This window comes from Ipomoea nil, unplaced genomic scaffold (assembly GCF_001879475.1).
Source record: "Ipomoea nil cultivar Tokyo-kokei standard unplaced genomic scaffold, Asagao_1.1 scaffold3147, whole genome shotgun sequence".
Classification (NCBI taxonomy): Eukaryota; Viridiplantae; Streptophyta; class Magnoliopsida; order Solanales; family Convolvulaceae; genus Ipomoea; species Ipomoea nil.
This window is the reverse complement of record NW_017619575.1, coordinates 1,541,892-1,562,750: the sequence shown is the minus strand read 5'-3', so window position 1 is coordinate 1,562,750 and position 20,859 is coordinate 1,541,892. Positions and strand designations below refer to the sequence as shown.

At 34.0% G+C, this 20,859-nt stretch overlaps 2 protein-coding genes and 1 long non-coding RNA gene across 4 annotated transcripts in view; all 3 read right to left on the bottom strand.

Annotated features, from left to right (window-relative positions):
• Positions 1–15,843, bottom strand: part of LOC109167071 — a 39,369-nt gene extending 23,526 nt beyond the window's left edge. The window contains exons 1-12 of the mRNA XM_019315974.1: positions 15,722–15,843; positions 14,709–15,561; positions 14,273–14,404; positions 14,031–14,170; positions 13,735–13,945; positions 13,418–13,655; positions 13,157–13,307; positions 12,765–13,060; positions 7,777–7,814; positions 7,554–7,696; positions 7,231–7,441; positions 74–302 (exon numbers count right to left, since the gene is read on the bottom strand). Coding sequence (XP_019171519.1) covers positions 74–302; positions 7,231–7,441; positions 7,554–7,696; positions 7,777–7,814; positions 12,765–13,060; positions 13,157–13,307; positions 13,418–13,655; positions 13,735–13,945; positions 14,031–14,170; positions 14,273–14,404; positions 14,709–15,522 — 2,603 coding nt within the window. The 5' untranslated portion in view covers positions 15,523–15,561; positions 15,722–15,843. The remainder of the gene's footprint in view (positions 1–73; positions 303–7,230; positions 7,442–7,553; positions 7,697–7,776; positions 7,815–12,764; positions 13,061–13,156; positions 13,308–13,417; positions 13,656–13,734; positions 13,946–14,030; positions 14,171–14,272; positions 14,405–14,708; positions 15,562–15,721) is intronic.
• LOC109167096 lies at positions 620–1,474 on the bottom strand. The gene is made up of 3 exons (XR_002051784.1): positions 1,355–1,474; positions 1,162–1,266; positions 620–1,022 (listed from the first exon to the last, which is right to left on the bottom strand). It is a non-coding gene; the product is annotated as an uncharacterized LOC109167096 (long non-coding RNA).
• LOC109167085 lies at positions 3,708–6,535 on the bottom strand. Of its 2 annotated transcripts, XM_019315996.1 has the most exons (3): positions 5,515–6,535; positions 4,602–5,068; positions 3,708–3,781 (listed from the first exon to the last, which is right to left on the bottom strand). In XM_019315996.1, the coding sequence occupies exons 1-3, from the start codon at positions 5,539–5,541 to the stop codon at positions 3,769–3,771; spliced, it is 507 nt and encodes a 168-aa protein (XP_019171541.1). In that variant the 5' UTR covers positions 5,542–6,535; the 3' UTR covers positions 3,708–3,768. The 2 variants fall into 2 exon arrangements, with proteins under 2 accessions (XP_019171541.1, XP_019171539.1); XM_019315994.1 differs by having other exon boundaries at positions 4,602–6,535.
• Positions 15,844–20,859: the final 5,016 nt, after the last annotated feature.

Here is a 20,859-nt window from a genome sequence, read left to right as displayed (position 1 = left end):
GTTTAACCAAATTATTATGCAATGCAATCATCGTCCAACTGCAAATTCAATTAGTTTAGTAAAGAATACTAACCTGGTTATGTTTGAAGAGTCGTGGGTTTTGTCTAAAGCAAACAACTTGGCCATGTCAAAGTCCACGATCTTTGGGTTTAAATCTTCATCTAGCAGAACATTACTAGCATTGAGATTCCGATGAATAATGCGAATAGGAGAACCTTCGTGCAGATAAATAAGCCCTCTGGCAATGCATTCTATTATTTTGTAACGTCTCTTCCAATTCAAACATCCACGTTTTACAGGATCTGCATGTCAACATTTAACTAGAAAGGTATATCCTCAAAATCTCAAACCAAAGTGAAATACATGTTTGAGATCTATTACCAAATAAAAAATTGTCAAGGCTGCCATTTGGAACAAATTCATATACCAGAAGCACTTCTTTTCCTTCCAAGCTAAAACCAAGAAGCCTCACCAAATTCCTGTGTTGAAACTTGGCCATTAAAGCGGCCTTATTTTTAAATTCTTGACAACCTCCCTTTAAATTTTGAGACAACCTCTTTACAGCAACTAGTCGTCCGTCTTCAAATGTACCCTAAATTATTCCCGAATTAGTGATAAAAAAAAAAATTAACTATTGACTTTTAGAAAATCAAAAGTGTATTATATCTATATGCTATGATGTAGAACATGTGATACAGAGAGTTTAAAGAAGACAGAAGGAAGCAAGAAGTTTTAAAATTGTTCAAGCATGCTAAACATACAAAATCATGGAACTATAAATTGGCTGAAACAGGGTAGAAACAAATGCGGCTTATTAAATGCAGTAAAAATATTAGTCCAAAGCGGAAACAGAGGAAACGATAATAACCATATTAAAGTAAATGCTAAATTTACCTTGTACATAACACCAAAACCTCCTTCTCCTATCTTGTTTGTCTGGGAGAAGTTATTTGTTGCATTCTGAATAGTGATGAAATCATACTCCACAGACTCCTCCGCAAAACTAATTTCTTCCGAATCAGCTTCAAACAGAAACCAAGAACGATCTTTTGAGATTCAACGCACAACTAGTAACTATGAATCTTAATAAACAATAAAACATGTTTTAAAGTAAGGGGTATTAACAATTAGGATGCAATTTAAAGTGTTATTGGAGCTTACAGTTTTCATAACATTTGGGCTTCAATTTCTTCATTTTTCTTAAGATTTGGAAACCAATCCATTTCAGGGAATCCATAAAAACTAAACTCAAAGATTAGGAGAACACTGGAAAAAAATGAAGTTTAAGTAGAATTGAAGAATAATCAAAATTGAAATACCCTAAATGAAAACGCAAATCGAAACAAATTAATACCACAGACCACCATTCACAGTCGTCTGCTAGAATTCCCTGAGCTGCAACTCCATCATATCGCTAGTTGACCACGACCCAGAAGGCATGCAGAAGCTTCCCGGCACAAGTGTTGGATACTACCTACTACCTACGCACCAAATTCCACACATAATACTTCTTCTCATTTACGCGTTTTGCGCTGAATGTGGGCCCACCAATAATACTTCTTCAGTAGTAATTCTCATCTTCTGAACAAATTTTAAATTTTTGTTTAATAAATACCGTTTAAAATAAAAATGGTTTATTTTAAAGTTTTGGTTTCAAATGAATTATTTGCAAAAATAGTTTTGTACTTAGATTTCATAATAGATTATTATTCCCTCTGTCTTATTTTATCAGTTTATGAAATTTGAATTGAACCTTTTTTGTGTTCCTCCTTTTGAAAAGACGAATTCTTCAACACTCCAAGCTAAGGCTGATACATACATACATACATAGTGTGGAGCTAAATACATCTCATTTACTAAGAAAATGAGTGCAATCTATAAAACAGGACACAATCAAGCTATTACAAACTACTAAACACCAAATCTGTATGCAGATTAAACGGAGCAACCAATGAACGTTCCAAAAAAATAAAAACTCCATAACATAATATTAGCAACAAGATGGACAATAGTATGAAGAAAAAACTCTCAGACAAACATCACAATTACAAAAACAACACAGAACTAAAAGCAATAGCAATGAGCAACCGTGGGATGTGCTTGAATGGATGAGTTTGGTATGACTTTGGATGCTACCTGGGAAACTGCTCACTAATTGACATCTCATTTTTGGTAGACTGGTTCGACGCCTCTGAATTAACGTTGCTATGGTTAAAAAATCCTGGGGCTATAGGTATTGGAAGGGTCATGGTTAAGTTACTTAGCATTTGAAGAACTTAGAACTTCACCCATTGTTGGTTTGTCTGTAACATTTTCTTGACGCACAGCAAGCCAATGTGGATGCATTTTGTTATCTCATAAACTGGAATTGATGTACCTCTCAGCATTGGATTTATCACATTTGAAGCAGACCCGCTTTTCCAATGACTCCAAGCCTGAAACAACATTCACAATCTAAGTTATTTATGTCAATATAATTTCTTACTCATATGCACATCACTACTAATTAATAGTCATACTTACATAGCTCACAAGGTCTTTCATAGATTCTTCGTATTGAAAACGGGTATTCTTCTCTCCGCTTATAATTTCCAAGATTAACACTCCAAAACTATATACGTCTGATCTAACAGAAAATAAGCCATGATACACATACTCTGGTGCCATATATCCACTACAATGTGAAGCAGTTGAGTGTGTTATTCCAGTATTTGATTAATCAAGTTACTTTGGAATGCATCATATATCTTTCCGCTGATTGAAAGTTAGTTTAGTACAGAGTACTTACTAGGTTCCCACGATTCTGCTCGTAGAGCCTTGAGTTTCATCTAAAGTGAACAACCTTGCCGTGCCAAAGTCTGCAATTTTTGGATTCAAATTTGTATCTAGTAGTATGTTACTAGCTTTAAGATCACGATGAATAATTCGAAGTTGAGAGTCTTCATGCAAGTAAATAAGTCCTCTAGCAATGCTTTCTATGATTTTGTAGCATCTCCCCCAATCCAAGCATCCACGTTTTACAGGATCTAAAAGGCACCATTTAACTGATAAGATATGAATTCAAATTCCTAAATCAAAGTGAAAGACGAGTTAGAGAACTATTACCAAATAAAATGTTGTCAAGGCCGCCATTAGGAACAAATTCATAAATAAGAATCATTTCTCTTCCTTTTTGGCAGTAACCAAGCAGCCTCACCAAATTCCTGTGTTGAAGCCTAGTCATTAAAGCCACCTCATTTTTAAATTCTAGATTACCTTGCTTTGAATTTTCAGATAACCTCTTCACAGCAATTTCTAGTCCGTTTCCAAGTTTACCCTGAATTATTTTGGAGTTCATATTTAAAAATAAAAACAATTATTAAGTTATAGAAAAATAAAACTTCAATAAATTGTAATTGTTAGATTTACCTTGTATACTGGCCCAAATCCTCCTTCTCCTAACTTATTTGCTTCAGAGAAGTTATTTGTTGCATTTTGTAGGGTAATAAAATCATATTTCAAACACTCCACAACACTAATTTCATCAGTAGAGCTAGTTTCTTCCCGAGCTTCACATAGAAACCAAGAACAATCTTTTGAGATTCAACTCAAACATTAAAGTCAAGCGTATGAACAATTGGGTTACACTTTAAAATCTAATTCTAACTTACTCTGCACATAGCTATTGGCCTTCCTTTTGTGCAATTTTCTGTAGATGATAAAAATGCATATAGCAATCCCGATAAGACCCGCAGCAATGCAAACAACAATAATGATACTGTTTTATTATTACCATCTGGCCCTGCAAAAACAAAATCATCTTTGGATTATTTGCAAATAAGAAATGTATTCCCAAAATTTTAACTGCACGATCATATAAGCATGTAATTACTAAGGTGTGAGATTGTGGGTTAAGACACAAGACTGAGTCCTGCAGCTACAGTATAGGAGTTACACACAATATAGTGAGCTCCTTGTGAACAGACAGGCATTGGTCCTCTCAACTAAAGTACAATTGAGTTATCGTGATTTATCCTTCAACTATCTTATAGGGATGGGCGAGGTTTTTGCCTTTTGTGGGCGTGTAAGACTGTACAAAAGTTTACCAGGTGGTGGTGGCGGCGGCGGCAGAGTTGGTGGAGGTGGAGGTGGAGATGTTGAAACAGATTGATTTATGAGGGTGTTACTAAAGAAAGTGTTATTCTCATAGCGGAAAAAGCAGTTGGGACGCAGTACTCTTGCCCCTATCTTGCCATTACCCTCCGATTTATTCCATACAGTGATGGTATTGTTTAGACAATCAGTGCAATCTTGAACAGATAAATCAGGGGTGCACTGCATATACGCATATATGGTCTAGGAATCTGGTCCGCGTATACTATCAGCTGCATACTTGAGGAATTGATTGCCATTTGCCGCTCTTCCTCTTAGGCTGTTTACCAGCTTTGTTAAATCTCCATTGAACTCAACAGCATTCTCATGAGTGATGTTACTATTTTGTTCTTTTACAGGAGTGGTTTGCCAAGAGCCGCCTATGATAGATTTATCTGAGTAATATATACTGCAGATGTTGTACCATCCGAATGCCTCCTTCTGAGTAGGACAGTAATCTAATATAATACCTGTTAACATGTTCTCTTATCAGTCCCTCCTCTTCAATCCACTCTCCGTTGTCATCCTTCAATCTATAAACTCTCTTGTTGCTGTTTTTTACCATGGTAGCCGCATGGTAATATCGTGTGTTACGGTCTCCCGACGCTATCCAATCTTCTCTTGACCGCTGGTACCAAAGAAGCTCCTCTTGGAATAGGATATCTTCCAATTCAGGTCGTAGCCTCCTTTCCAACCTTAACAAATTATAAGTTGCTTTGAAACACAAACTACGTTGAATACCATCAATTCTTGCCAGCATCCCTTTTTTCTTTTGGAAGATGTTGCCAAAAACATCCTTATTCCAGGCTTGTAGAGCTGCTGCCAACGATGCTTTGTTTGCTTCTAACTCCTCATTGGGTTCCCAGGACTGGTCTACAAGCTCCTGGAACTTCGGGTGCGTGGTCCATGCGAAGTTGATAATATTGCCTTCATCAACCTGCAAGACAATGAACTGAGGGTGAGTGTGGATAATATTAATGGTTAGATAGTCTTTCCAGAGGATCCAAATCCCCCCCGAGAATCCAACCGCCTCCACTCTAATCCACTCGGAAAAACCAAAGCTTGAGCAAATTTCATTCGCCTGCTGGCCCGACACCTTAGGTTCAAGTAGACACACAATTGACGGATTATGGATCCTAACAAACTGTTTGAGGGTGCGACGGAATGCCTTCGAAGCCGCCCCTTGACAGTTCCAAATCAAGCAAAACATTAAACAAGCAAACAAAAAGAAAAGGAAGCCGCAAACCAGCAAGGACAACCACCACGCCAATTGGCGCAGAGGAACATTAGGCACCCCCTCCTCTCCATCTAGACCTTGAAGGGTGGCAAATCTTGATGGGACTCCTAAACCTTGCCGTGGGTCTCTTGCCTTGCAGGGTGTACCTTGTTTTCCAAAATCTTGACGAGCATCGTTTCTCCTCGGTCCTCTCCTGTCCCTTCGTGTTACCAACATCCACGAGCCATAATTGCCAGTCAAGTCACGTACCTGGTTTTCAGGCTGAGGGGTTGCCGTCGGCAGTTCGGTTTCAGGGAGAGACTCTGTCTCTATTTCCATTCCATTTATCTCAAGCATTCTCATCCTGAGGGAGATTAGCCATCCTATGTCGAGCTCACGATACTGATTCACGTTTTTTAGATGTAAAGAAACTTGATTTACAAAGAAAATGACTGCAATGTACTCCGTATAAAATTAAACAGGACACAATCAACCTGTTACAAACTACTAAACACCAAAACCATATGCAACAGATTAAACACAGCAGCCAATGAACGTTCCAAAAAATATAAAACTCCATAACATATTAGCAGCTAGATGGAGAATAGTATGAAGAACAAATTCTCAGACAAATATCACAATTACAAAAACAATACAGAACTAAACGCAATAGCAATACGAGACATGCGTGTCTGTTTGACCGTGAAAAAAAAAAATAAAAACAAAATAAATATTCTGTTAACATATGCATTTGAGAAATGAATTTTTCTTATTTTCATTCAACTTTTAAAAATGTCAGATGACCAACTTTAAAAAAAAAAAAAATAAATAAATAAATAAATAAAAAAAAATCACAGACATACAAGTGGGACTTACCTGTCTCGTATACAATACGAGTCTGTTTAACCATGAAAAAACAAAAAAAACAAAACAAAACAAAACAAAATTATCTGACAACAAACGCATTTGCGAAAGGATCTTTTTCTATTTTCGTCCAATTTTAAAAAACGTCATATTTTTGCCAACTTTTTTTGTTTTGTTCCCGTTACAGTCTTCAACGCTATAGTATTGGACGGGTCATGGTTAAGTTACTTAGCATTTGAAGAACTTCACCCATTGTTGGCCTAAGTGCATGACGAGGTTCAGTACACAGCAATGCAATTTTGATGCATTTTGTTATATCATCCACTGGACTTGACAAACGTCTCAGCATTGGATCTATCACATCTGAAGGAGACCCGCATCTCCAATGTGTCCAAGTCTATAAGAAAAATCGCAAGCTGTTTATGTCAATGAAATTTATTACTCAAGTCGACATTGATATCCAATTCATACTTACATCATCTAGAAGGTAAAAGTCAGGTGCAGAATAATTCCTTCGACCACTTATAATTTCCAGGATTAACACACCAAAACTATATACGTCTGATTTAACAGAAAATTGGCCATAAAATGCATACTCTGGTGCCATATATCCGCTACAATGTGAAGTGGATAAATGCATTAGTCTTAGTAAGTTGACTAATTAAATTACTTTGTGATGTATTAGTTTAGTATGGAGTACTTACTGGGTCCCCACGACTACATCTTCATCTTCAGTTTCATCTAAAGCAAAGAACCAGGCAAGGCCAAAGTCTGTAATTTTTGGGTTCAAATCTGCATCTAGCAAAATTTTACTAGCTTTGACATCGCGATGAACAATGCGAAGACGAGAGTCTTCGTGCAGATAAACAAGCCCTTTACAAATGTTTTCTATTATTTTGTAACGTCTCCCCCAATCCAAATATCCACATTTTACAGGATCTGCATGTCAACATTTAACTTAAAACATATGGTTTCAAATTCCTAAACCAAACCAAGAGTCCAGTTTAATAAATATTTACCAAATAAAAATCCGTCAAGGCCACCATTGGAAAGAAATTCATAGACAAGAATCATTTCTCTTCCTTCTTGACAATAACCAAATAGCCTCACCAAATTCCTGTGTTGAAGCTTAGCTATTAAAGTCACCTCATTTTTAAATTGAAAATTACCTTGCTTTGAATATTTCCATAACCTCTTCACAACAACTTTTAGTCCATTTTCAAGTTTTCCCTGAATTATACCACCAGAATAATATAAATAACACCGAGTTATTGAAAATTTAAAATTTTATTAAATTGTAACAGTTAATTACAGTACTTAGTAAGGTTAATGTGAAATTTACCTTGTATACTAGCCAATATCTCCCACCTCCTAACTTGTTTGCTTCAGAGAAGTTATTTGTTGCATTTTGTATAGTAATCAATTCATATTTGAAATGAGACTCCACATGACTAATTTCAACACTCGAGCTAGATTCTTCCACAGCTTCACATAGAAACCAAGAACGGTCTTTTGAGAATCTACTCGATCATTAGGTTGCAAGTTAAAGTCTGCATGGAACTTACTCTTCACATAGCTTTTGGCCTTCTTCTTCTGCATTTTCCTAAAAAATCCTGGGGCTAGAGGTACTGGAAGGCTCATAGATAAGTTACTTAGCATTTGAAGAATTTCAGCCATTTTTGGTCTATCTGGAACATTTTCTTGAACACACAACAAGGCAATGTGGATGCATTTTGTTATCTGATGCACTGGACTTGATATACCTCTCAACATTGGATCTATCACATTTGAAGCGGACCCACCTTTCCAATGTGTCCAAACCTGTGAGAACACTCCAAGCTATTTATGTCAATTAAATTTGTTATTCATATGCATGTTGATACTGATATACATACTTACATAGCTTAAAAGGTCATCATTTGTAGATTCTCCATTTTGAAAACTAGAAATCTTATGTCCACTTATAATTTCCAGAATTAGCATTCCAAAACTATATACGTCTGATTTAATAGAAATTTCACCCTGCAACGCATACTCAGGTGCCATATATCTGCTGCAACATGAAGTGGATAAATGTATTAATTACTCCAGTAGTAAGTTTAACCAAATTATAATGCAATGCATCTATGTTCCAACTGCAAATTCAATTAGTTTAGTAAGGAATACTTACCTGGTTCTCATGATTCTGCTTGTCGAGTTGTGGATTTTGTCTAAAGCAAACAACTTGGCCATGTCAAAGTCCATAATCTTTGGGTTCAAATCTTCATCTAGTAAAACATTACTAGCTTTGAGATTGCAATGAATAATGCGAATACGAGAGCCTTCGTGCAGATAGATAAGCCCTCTGGCAATGCACTCTATTATTTTGTAACGTCTCTCCCAACCCAAACATTCACGTTTTACAGGATCTGCATGTCAACATTTAACTAGAAAGGCATGGCATCAAATTCTCAAATCAAAGTGAAAGACATGTTTGAGATGTATTACCAAATAAAAAATTGTCAAGGCTGCCATTGGGAACAAATTCATATACCAGAAGCACTTCTTTCCCTTCCAAGCTATAACCAAGAAGCCTCACCAAATTCCTGTGTTGAAACTTGAACATTAAAGCAACCTCATTTTTAAATTCTTGACTACCTCCCTTTAAATTTTGAGACAACCTCTTCACAGCAACTTGTTGTCCATCTTCAAATGTACCCTAAATTATTCCCAAATAAATATTAAAAATAAAAAATCAACTATTGATTTATAAAAATAAAAATAAAAACAAAACAAAAGTGTATTATATGTATATGCTATGATGTAGAACATGGGATACAGAGAGTTTAAAGAAGACAGAAGGAAGCAAGAAGTTTTAAAATTCTTCAAGCATGCTACACCATGCAAAATCATGGAACTATAGATTGGCAGAAACAGGGTAGAAACAAATGTGGGTTATCAAATGCAGTAAAAATATTAGTCCAAAGCGAAAACAGAAGAAACGTTAATAACCAGTAAATGATAAATTTACCTTGTATACAACACCAAAACCTCCTTCTCCTATCTTGTTTGTGTCGGAAAAGTTATTTGTTGCATTCTGAATAGTGATGAAATCATACTCCACAGCCTCCTCAGCAAAACTAATTCCTTCCAGAGAACTTACCAAAAATCTATATCTACCTCCTTTCATAGAACTATCCGAATCTACTTCACACAGAAACCAATAACGATCTTTTGAGATTCAACTCACAACTAGTAACTATGAATCTTAATAAACAATAAAACATGTTTTAAAGTCAGGGGAGGGGTATTAACAATTAGGCTGCAAGGTGAAGTGTTATTGGAGCTTACAGTCTTCCTTACAGTCTTCCTTACAGTCTTCATAACGTTTGGGCTTCCTTCCAATTCCCTTCATTTTTCTTAAGATTTGGAAACCAATCCGTTTCAGGGAATCCATAAAAACTAAACTCAAGATTAGGAGAACACTGGAAAACCCAAAAAAAATAAAAAAATTATAAAGTTTAACTAGAAATTGAAGAATAATCAAATTTGAAATATCTTAAACGAAAACGCAAATCGAAACAAATTAATACCACAGACCACCATTATTCCCTGAGCTGCAACTGCATCATATCGCTATCGCTAGTTGACCACTTCCCAGAAGGCACGAAGAAACTTCCCGGCAGAAGTTTTGGATACTACCTACTACCTACGCACCAAATTCAATAGATATTTCTTTATTTACTCATTTACTATTGACCAGATTACGCGCTTTGCGCTGAATGTGGGCCCACCAAATAATACTTCTTCTCATCTTCTGAACAATATTTTAAAGGGGAAATTGCATTTTTATCCCTAAGTTATAGGATAATTGTAGAATTTGTCTCTAAGTGTTAGCCATCCTCACTTTTCGTCCCTAAGTTGTCATTGGCGTTACACTTTTCGTCCCTGAGTTATAAGGTAATTGTAGGATTCGTTCCTAAGTGTTGGTCATGTTCACTTTTCATCCCTAAGTTATCATTGACGTTCACTTTTTGCCCCTGAGTTATACTAAAATTGTAAATTTCGTCCCTAATCACTGCTACATAACGGTAAACTATGTCACTTAATAGACGGTGATTTTTTAAATAACCGATGTCTAATATATTGTGTTATACTACGTCACTTAATAGACGACGATTGTTTAAATAACTATCGTATATAGTTGACATACACGACAGTTATTTAACTGTCGTATATAGTTAACATACACGGCGGTTTTCAAAACTGCCGTAGAAAGTGTATATTTACAACGGCAGTCACTTACACGCGCGATATTTTGAAACCGCCGTGTATGTGTAAAAAAACCGCCGGTGGTTCTTTAAAGTGTATGATGTAAAACAATTAATTAAGGTATATACGACAGTTATTTAAAAAATTATCGTCTATTCAGTGACGTAGTATAACAAAATATATTAGACGGTGGTTATTTAAAAGACCTCTGTCTATTAAGTGACGTAGTATACCATTTATGTAATAGTGATTAGGGACGAGATTTGCAATTTTAATATAACCCAGGGACGAAAAGTGCAACGCTAATGATAACTTAAGGACGAAAAGTGAGCATTACTAACACTTAGGGACGAATTCTACAATTACTCTATAACTCAGGGACGAAAAGTGCAACGTCAATGATAACTTAGGGACGAAAAGTGAGTATGACCAACACTCATGGACAAATTCTACAATTACCCTATAACTTAGGGACGAAAAGTGCAATTTTTCCTATTTTAAATTTTGTTTAATAAATACCGTTAAAAATAAAAATGGTTTATTTTAAATTGTTTTGTTTAAATATTAAAATTTAACATTTTGAAATAGAAATTATTAGCATAATCATGATCTAGCAATTTGTCGTTTGGCGGTAGTTTCAAACTCTTCTTTAATCTCTTTCCATTTCATTACCCTACGCCCATTTTTTCAAATATATTTGATAGAAATCTCACCAAAAAGCACCACGCATTTGTTGGTCCACTTAAAATTCTCTCCATCCATATTATCGTTTGTTGATGTCATATTGCTAAACTAGAAATAATAATAATAATAATGTTTTCAAAAAAAAAAAAAAGAAATAATAATAATAATAATAATAATAATAATAATAATAATAATAATAATAATAATAATAGCATTTTTAGTCCCTAAGTTACACCAAGTTCTGACTTAGTCCCTAAGTTATGGTCATATCCGAGTTTAGTCTCTCAGTTATAAATAAACTGACGAGTTCGGTCCTTAGTGTTAATATTCTGTCTGCAGATAACTAAAAAACTAAAAAACAATTTAATAATAGAGGGGTAAAATAGGAATTTCAAATTATAATCCCCTTCTTATGTTAAAACTCATTGTGCAACCGTCATTATTTTCTTCTTATACTTACAATCGAAGGTTTTTTTCTTCCCCAAGCTTTGAAATCTCAAATTCATCCATTTCCAAGTTCCAAGTTGTGAAATCCATAGGTAAGTTGTTTCTCTATTTTATATGCTTAAATAAATAATCAATATTCTCTATTTTATATCAAGAAATGAGTACCTTGGAGGATATTGATTATCAAGAAAAAAGTAATCAATATTTTTATAAAGTTAGCAAACACTTCCTCCAAGTTACTTTTTTCTTGCCCACAATGGTGATATCCCTAAATTGTGGATATTGCAATTAAGTTCCTGAGCAAAAAAAAAAAAAAAAAAAAAAATCTTCATTCAAACCCCTAAACTAACTAAAATATTCAATTGAGTCCTGAATAACATGTTTAGCAAGTTGGTGCTTTTCTGACGGATGCGTGTCTTGTTTTTCAATTTTTGTTTTTTTTATACTTTAATTAAAAAAATTCAAAAAAAAAATTAAATAAAAATAAGTTTAAAAAGTTTGTTTTTTTATACATGTATTAAAATCAAAATTTAAAAAACGTGACGCGTGTCAGTATGAGAAGTACCAACCCACTAAACGTGTTGATTTAAGATTCAATTGGACATTTTAATCGTTTTAAGGGGATTCTGAATAGAACTTTTCTTTTACTTAGAATCTTAATTGTGCTATCCGTTTAATTTTAGAGGCCAATTTAATCCTTTTTTCCTACATTATTCAATAAAGTGTACATGTAAACTCCACTTCTAGGAATACCTTTCATATATTATTTATGAGATTCCATGTATGTTTTCCTCCTTTTGAAAAGACGAAATCTTCAACACACTTGTAACTTCCAAGCTAAGGCTGATACATACATACGTACATACTGTGGAGCTAAAGACATCTCATTTAGCAAGAAAATGACTGCAATCTATAAAACAAGACACAATTAAGCTGTTACAAACTACTAAACACCAAAACCATATGCAACAGATTAAACACAGCAGCCAATGAACGTTCCAAAAAGTATAAAACTCAATAACATATTAGCAGCTAGATGGAGAATAGTATGAAGAACAAATTCTCAGACAAATATCACAATTACAAAAACAATACAGAACTAAAAGCAATATCAAAGAGCAACCACATGATGTGCTTGAATTGATGAGTTTGGTATGACTTTGGATGCTACCTGGGAAACTGCTCACTAATTGACATCTCATTTTTGGTATACGACTGGTTCGACGCCTCTAAATTAATGTTGCTATGGATAAAAAATCCTGGGGCTATAGGTATTGGAAGGGTCATGGTTAAGTTACTTAGCATTTGAAGAACTTCACCCATTGTTGGTCTGTCTGAAACATTTTCTTGAACGCACAACAACGCAATGTGGATGCATTTTGTTATCTCATGCACTGGACTTGATGTACCTCTTAGCATTGGATCTATCACATTTGAAGCAGACCCGCTTTTCCAATGACTCCAAGCCTGTAACAGCATTATATTCACAACCGAAGTTATTTATGTCAATATAATAATTTCTTAGTCATATGCACATCAATACTAATTAATAGTCATACTTACATAGCTCACAAGGTCTTTCATAGATTCTTCGTTTTGAAAACGGGTATTCTTCTCTCCACTTATAATTTCCAAGACTAACACTCCAAAACTATATACGTCTGATCTAACATAAAATAGGCCTTGACATACATACTCCGGTGGCATATATCCACTACAATGTGAAGTGGTTGAGTGTGTTACTCCAGTATTATTTGATTAATCAAGTTACTTTATAATGTATAAATCTTCCGGCTGAAATTTAGATTAGTAAAGAGTACTTACTAGGTACCAACGATTCTGCTTGTAGAGCCTTGAGTTTCATCTAAAGTAAACAACGTAGCTGCGCCAAAATCAGCAATCTTTGGGTTCAAATCTACATCTAGAAGAATATTACTAGCTTTGAGATCACGATGAATAATGCGAAGACGAGAGTCTTCGTGCATATACACAAGTCCTCTAGCAATGCTTTCTATGATCTTGTAGCGTCTCCCCCAATCCAAACATCCACGTTTTACAGGATCTGAAAGACAACATTTAACTGATAAGATATGGATTCAAATTCCTAAATCGAAGTGAAAGACGAGTTTGAGAACTATTACCAAATAAAATATTGTCAAGGCCGCCCTTGGGAACAAATTCATAAATAAGAATAATTTCTCTTCCTTCTTGGCAGTAACCAAGCAGCCTCACCAAATTTCTATGTTGAAGTCTAGCCATTAATGCCACCTCATTTTTAAATTCTAGATTACCTTGCCTTGAATTTTCAGATAACCTCTTCACAGCAACTTCTAGTCTGTTTTCAAGTTTACCCTGAATTATTTTAGAGTTCATATTTAAAAAAAAAAAAAAAAAGAGTAAAAATAAAACTTTAATAAATTGTAATCGTTAAATTTACCTTGTATACTGGCCCAAATCCTCCTTCTCCTAACTTATTTGCTTCAGAGAAATTATTTGTTGCATTTTGTAGGGTAATCAAGTCATATTTCAAAGACTCCACAACACTAATTTCATCAGTAGAGCTAATTTCTTCCATAGCTTCACATAGAAACCAAGAACAGTCTTTTGAGATTCAACTCAAACATTAAAGTCAAGCGTATGAACAATTTGGTTACAATTTAAAATCTAATTGGAACTTACTCTTCACATAGCTATTGGCCTTCCTTTTCTGCAACTTTCTATAGATGATAAAAATGCATATAGCAATTCCCATAAGACCCGCAGCAATGCAAACAACAATAATGATGACTGTTTTATTATTACCATCTGGCCCTGCAAAAACAAAATCCATCTTTGGATTATTTGCAGATAAGAAATGTATTCCCAAAATTTTATTGCACGATCATATAAGCATGTAATTACTAGGTGGGAGATTGTGGGTTAAGACACAAGATTGAGTCCTGCAGCTACAGTATGGGAGTTACACACAATATGGTGAGCTCCTTGTGAGCAGACAGGCACTGGTCCCCTCAACTAAAGTACTATTGAGTTACCTTGATTTATCCTTCAGCTATCTTATAGGGATGGGCGAGGATTTTGCCTTTTGTGGGCGTGTAAGACTTGTACAAAAGTTTACCTGGTGGTGGTGGCGGTGGTGGTGGAGGTGGAGATGTTGAAACAGATTGATTTATGAGGGTGTTACTGAAGAAAGTGCTATTCTCATAGCGGAAAAAGCAGTTGGGACGCAGTACTCTCGCCCCAATCTTGCCTTTGCCATCGGAGTTATTCCATACAGTGGTGGCATTGTTTAGACAATCAGTGCAATCTTGAACAGATAAATCAGGGGTGCACTGCATATACGCATATATGGTCTGGGAACCTGGTCCGGGTATACTATCAGCAGCATACTTGAGGAATTGATCGCCATTTGCAGCTGTTCCTCGTAGCCTGTTTACCAGCTTTGCCAAATCTTCATTGAACTCAACAGCATTCTCATGAGTGATGTTACTATTTTGTTCTTTCACAGGAGCGGTTTGCCAAGAACCGCCTATGATAGATTTATCTGAGTAATATATACTGCAGATGTTGTACCACCCGAATGCCTCCTTCTGAGTAGGACACAAATCTATAATCCTCCCAGCAGTTTCCTTAACACAGGTACGACATAGATTAATGTCGGCATCCCCTCTGCACAGCGCAATAGCGCTAGCCCTCTCTGAGTCTTCCCCAATGGAACCATTATAGAATCCGTAGTTATTTAGTTTGTCTGAGAGGGATGACACAAGTGTGTTAAGGTTGATGCCGTATGGGCTGCCTCCAGTGTAAGTCCCATTCTCTCCGCAGTTATGCCATTCAAAATTCACATCAAAATCATCGGCAGCCATGGCACAAACATGCAAACTCAAGATTGTTAAGAAAACAACAATAATCCATTTCTGGGAATCATCCATCACCACTTACTGGATCAATCCCACCCCACCCCAGAAGATCTGCAGACAAGGATTAAAGCAAACTAGTTAAAATAATTAAGAATTCGAAAAAGGTCACAGCAGGCTTGAAACCAAACTAGCTAGTACTAACTTTTCAATGATTATAGTATAATTAACTTGCAATATTGTAAATGAAAAAGCGAAGCAAATTAATTAATACCAGTCAGAGAAAATCCTGTAGCTATAGCGCAGGCGCAGGTCGGGTTAAAAGCTGAACTTCGTCCGTCGCCGACTCACCCCGTCCACCAGCTTTTGGAGTGTCAGAATTCTTCTTGTCCTTGGCTGAAACTGTATTTTTGTATATTATAAAAGAAGGGAAATTTATATTTTTCTTCCCTAAATATATATTATGGGTATTATCATTTTTAGCTCCTGAGTTGTTGAAAGTTGTATTATGTTATCCTTATACATATAATACTCTCTCACTTTTAAAAATAGATCTTATTTCAGATCATCAAATTTGTAATTTCTCCACTATTTTCTAGATATAAAAAATCTAGAAACTAGCTTGAAAGATGGAGAAAAAGAAGAAAAAGACAGGAAAAAAAAAAGAATCTGAAAAATAATTTTCAATTAAAAATGTTGGAAGACTGTTATCCTCCAAATTAATTTTTTCTTTGACCATAATAAATATTTTCTTTTTATTTTCTTTGAATACCAAACAAGAAAAATAAAAATAAAAAAACTTCCGGGATAAGGGTCAAATAGTCCATTCAACTATAAACCAACGTGCAATTAGCCCCATCAACTAACAAACCTTCATCTCTTTATTTATATGCAATTAAGTCCATAAATTTTAAATTTGTACAATTAGCTCAATTTGTAGTAAACACAAAGTAATAGCAGATAATTTTTTTTTTTTAAAGAATTTACACAAAAAAAAAAAAAAAAAACTGAAAAGTTGGACGGAGAAGCCAGGCGCCCAGGCCTACTTCTCCGTCTAGTTGGACGAAGAAGACATGGCCTGCTGGACGAAGAAGTTAGATCGACTCCGTCCAACTGGATGGAGAAGCCATGGCCTGCTTCTCTGTATTACACAGAGAAGCCAATCAGTCGTCGAAATTTTTTTAACAAAATTTATTTTAATTAAAAATATATTTTTTATTTTAATTAAATTTAAAATTAAAAAAAAATTTACCTGTAACTTAAATGTAACATGTTAATTAACCTAATTGCATGAAAGTGAAAAGATGAAGGGTCTAATTGAAGTTTTTATTAGTTTAATGGGCTAATTGCATTTTGGCCTATAGTTGAAGGGTCTATTTGACCCTTATCTCGAAATTTCTGAAAGTTATTTTTTGAATTTTCAAACGGATTCTTATTATTGAATGTATCCATCAATTTTGGAAAGTAAGCTTAAAAAAAACTTATGACTTTTACGAGGGAAACCCTCAATCACTACCAAATTGTGTACATTGGACAAATCCGTCTAAATTGTCCATAACTGACCTACTCATATCAAAAAGACCAATAAACAACTTCCATCGAAAATTAAACTTGTAGTATTATAGTTATATTATTAAGTCAGCGGTCTGAATGTCCGACTAATTAACTCGGTTGAAGTTGTCCAACTTATGACTTTTTCTTCTCCCAAACTTATGACTTTTTCTTGAACACTCGCATGGTGGAAAAGATGAAACCCATTGAGCTTTTTGTTCAAAGTTGACAAGGAAATCATGCATGTTTTGTCTCATATTGTTACTTTATTAATATAATGCTGCAATTAACGTATCATATACTTTAATTAGTTATTCAATGCATGAACTTGGTCACCAACTGTCAACTGATCGTGTCACTGTCCCAGAATCTTTATTCCCTTTCCTACCGCTAGCTTGTGGAAAAATGATGTAAGTGCCAATTCAAACACTACACTAACAGAATTCCACAATTTATTTTAATATTTATGTCATTTTTGGCCTCTTTCGCGAGACAAATTTTAAATCCATATAATTCCACCCTTAGAGCTCCATGAACTTCGCAATCAACCTATTTATTAGATCTTAATTTCATGCGTGTTCAAATTTTCCTCTTGTATACTAATGTTGATTTCAAACCTTTTTATTCTTTTTTATTTTCTTTTCGATTGATAAAAATGATAATGATATATTGATTTTTTTTAGTTACTAACCTTTTTTTTTTTAATAAGTTGACCTTTCTATAGCTTACACGATGTTGTGGTCCTTGTGGAAAAATGATGTAAATGCGAGAATCCGATAAACATCACATCATTGAACACTTATCTAAACAGCCACACGGAATTATTTACTATTTGATTTTATTTTAATATATTATTCCGTGAAAATTTATAATTTATGTCGCTCATAAATATGTCAAATATCAATGTTACATCTAAATTATTAGTGGTGTAAATGTTGTCTTTTAATTTTTAAAATGTTACATATATTGTCTCTCCCCAAAATTATTAGTGATACGATGTAATTATGGTTACCCGTTGTTTTCCTATTTGAAGACCACTTCTCTTTTTCTCCATTATTTTTCTTCGTTTGTTCTCCTCTCACTGACAACAATGTTTCTGATCTCCTTCTTCTTATTAGGGGAGGAGCAATATATGTCATATTTTAAAAATTAAAGGTCAATATTTACACCACTAATAATTTAAGAGTGACATTAATAATTGACATATATATAAAATAAGGAACATAAATTACAATTTTCCTTTACTCCGTATTATCTTCTATTTCCCGGAAGCCGCCTTTATGTGTAACTTTAGAAATTAGAATTTAGAATAAAATAAAAGTATTAGAATTTTATTTAGTGTAAGAAAAGTATTTGTTGCAAATAAAATTGCATGTTTATATAAATTTATATTTTATTTATATTTATTGTTCACTTGTAAATAAATTTTTTTTTGAAAGCCCTTGTAAATTAATTATTAGTTCTATTATTTTGTGTAAAATAATAAAATGAAATTACTGTAAAATTTGTATGCATCTAAAATTATTTATAATGTAATACAAGCGTATTGTGTTTCAAAAAATAAAACTACAGAGTACTAATTTAGGTATTTTTGTTTTTTAGTACTATTAATTCTGTTACAATATAATGTTTGTCTACACATACTTTCTCAACCTATTGAAACACAAAGAGTCAAATGTCCTCACTGAGTGAGTATAATTAGTTGTGCAATATTTCTCATATATTTTCATGACGGATGGAGAGAATTGTATAGTTATGCCTTTGATTAAATGCTAATTATTTAACGGGCTGAAAGACTCGTATGGATTCAGCCCTTGTGGACAAATGATGTAAATGTCAATTCAAACACGTACTGCTACATTCACAGAAAATTCCAGAGACATTCACACAAAATACGAATTATTGCGTCTACCCATCAATATGGAATAAACGGACTCACCTATACAAGTATAAAGACTTAGCTTTCTTGTAAATAATGGGAAACATTGACCCAACCATCCAACAAGTTATGAAGTTTCCAGGTATCAAGAAAATTCTTTGATGTGGAGTGCCAACCAACATAGAAAAGTGTACTAGTAATATTTTTCGATTATATTGGAATATCATAATTGTAGACTTTCTGTCCTTCTTGGACCTACCCAACTATTTAGCCAATATCTGCCTAATTTTTTATGTTTTTTTTTTTTTTTTCAAAATGTTTAGTGTATATATTTAAAAACAAATATATGATAACTATTTTTTTTAAAAAAAAAATTAATGAACTCAAATAACATTAATAACTAGTAAAAATAAAGAATTTGTATAATATTGCTCAGTATTTCCTATTTCAAGCACTTGGATTTGATCACAAAATATGGAATGAAATAACAATATGTGTGCGGTGTTGTTAAAAAAAAATTTCGAATGGATAATGATGATTGTAATGTGTAAAAGTTTTGAAAAATGCTTTTTGAAATTGAACAACGCGAAGGTAGGAAGGTTTCTGTTTTTGGGGGTTTTTTTTTTCTTTTTTAATATTCGGAGTACTAATTCAGTTATTTTACAACTGGAGTGCGCGAAATTGATTTTAAATGACAGAACTGTGCTCTTTTAAGTTCAATGCGCGAAATAACTTAACACACAAGCACACTGAAGTATTAGCATACGCATGTTTAAATATTTAGCGGCACACATTAAGTGTGGATTTAACGCATCTTAAAACCGTTAGGTCCATTAAATATACAGGTGACACCCATTACAATTACTGGCACATAATACAGTATATTAAACGCACATTAATGATTTTGAAGTTCTATTTTTTTTTTTGTTTTTTTAAAAGTTTGTTGTTGTTAATAAACAAACTCACGCATGTTAAGATTTGTCTTTTTGAAGCCCTCCAACACGCATGTTTAGTTTTTGTTGACGCAAATTTAAGTCTTTTACAAAACCAAACGCATATTAACTTTGTGTTTATAAACATGTTAAGATTTTTCAACTACGTGAGGTATTAAGTGGCATCAATGTTAATCCTAATGTGCGTCAAAATATAACTTAATTTGCTTAATGTAACAAAAGAATTTTATATAACAAAAATATTCCAATGTTTGTTAATTACATAAACTAGTACTAATTCATCATTTCTTTCCAAGACCAACTGTTTCGTTGTTCGCAATTGACAATTCGTTATTTTCAGCATTTAATATGGCTGCAATGTACTTGACCCTGAGATGATCAAGATCTGTCTTCTTTCATTTCCGGATGCGACATTCCCAATCTTTTGCTCCTGTGCCCATGTATGTTTCCATGTGGCGCATTGCAAATACGTCACAATCAGTCTTGTTTTTTGAATCTCTCCATTTCATCTCCATTCTTGTTGGTTCAGCATTTTTAACTGCCTGTTCAGCGGAGAATATCATTTTCCTACGCAAATACCGTGCAAAATATTCCTTCTGCAATAAAAGAAAATTATTTTAAAAAAAAAATTACAACAGAATGTTAAAGTTTGTATAATGACTTAAAATGTGTGAGACAGTACTTACCAATGTACCAGGTATATTGCCATATTTGTATGTTTGATCACCATCGACGGAGGAATTGTCGATTATATCAATCCGGGTATAGCCAATCATCAAATCAAGGCATATTACATATAGGTGGTCAGATGAAATGACTAGAAAAAAGAACTGCATTTTGGAATTTGTTTAAAATGTGTTAGCACAAAGAAACAATAAATACAAATTTTATGTAAAGTATTTAGAATATAATTTACCAAACGACGGTTCATAGCATCTTCAAAAGCATCAATCCCTGCATCAATATATCTTTCAAACCTCTGGTACAAATACATCGTGGCTTTCTTCCTTTGATGCATTCACAATAGAA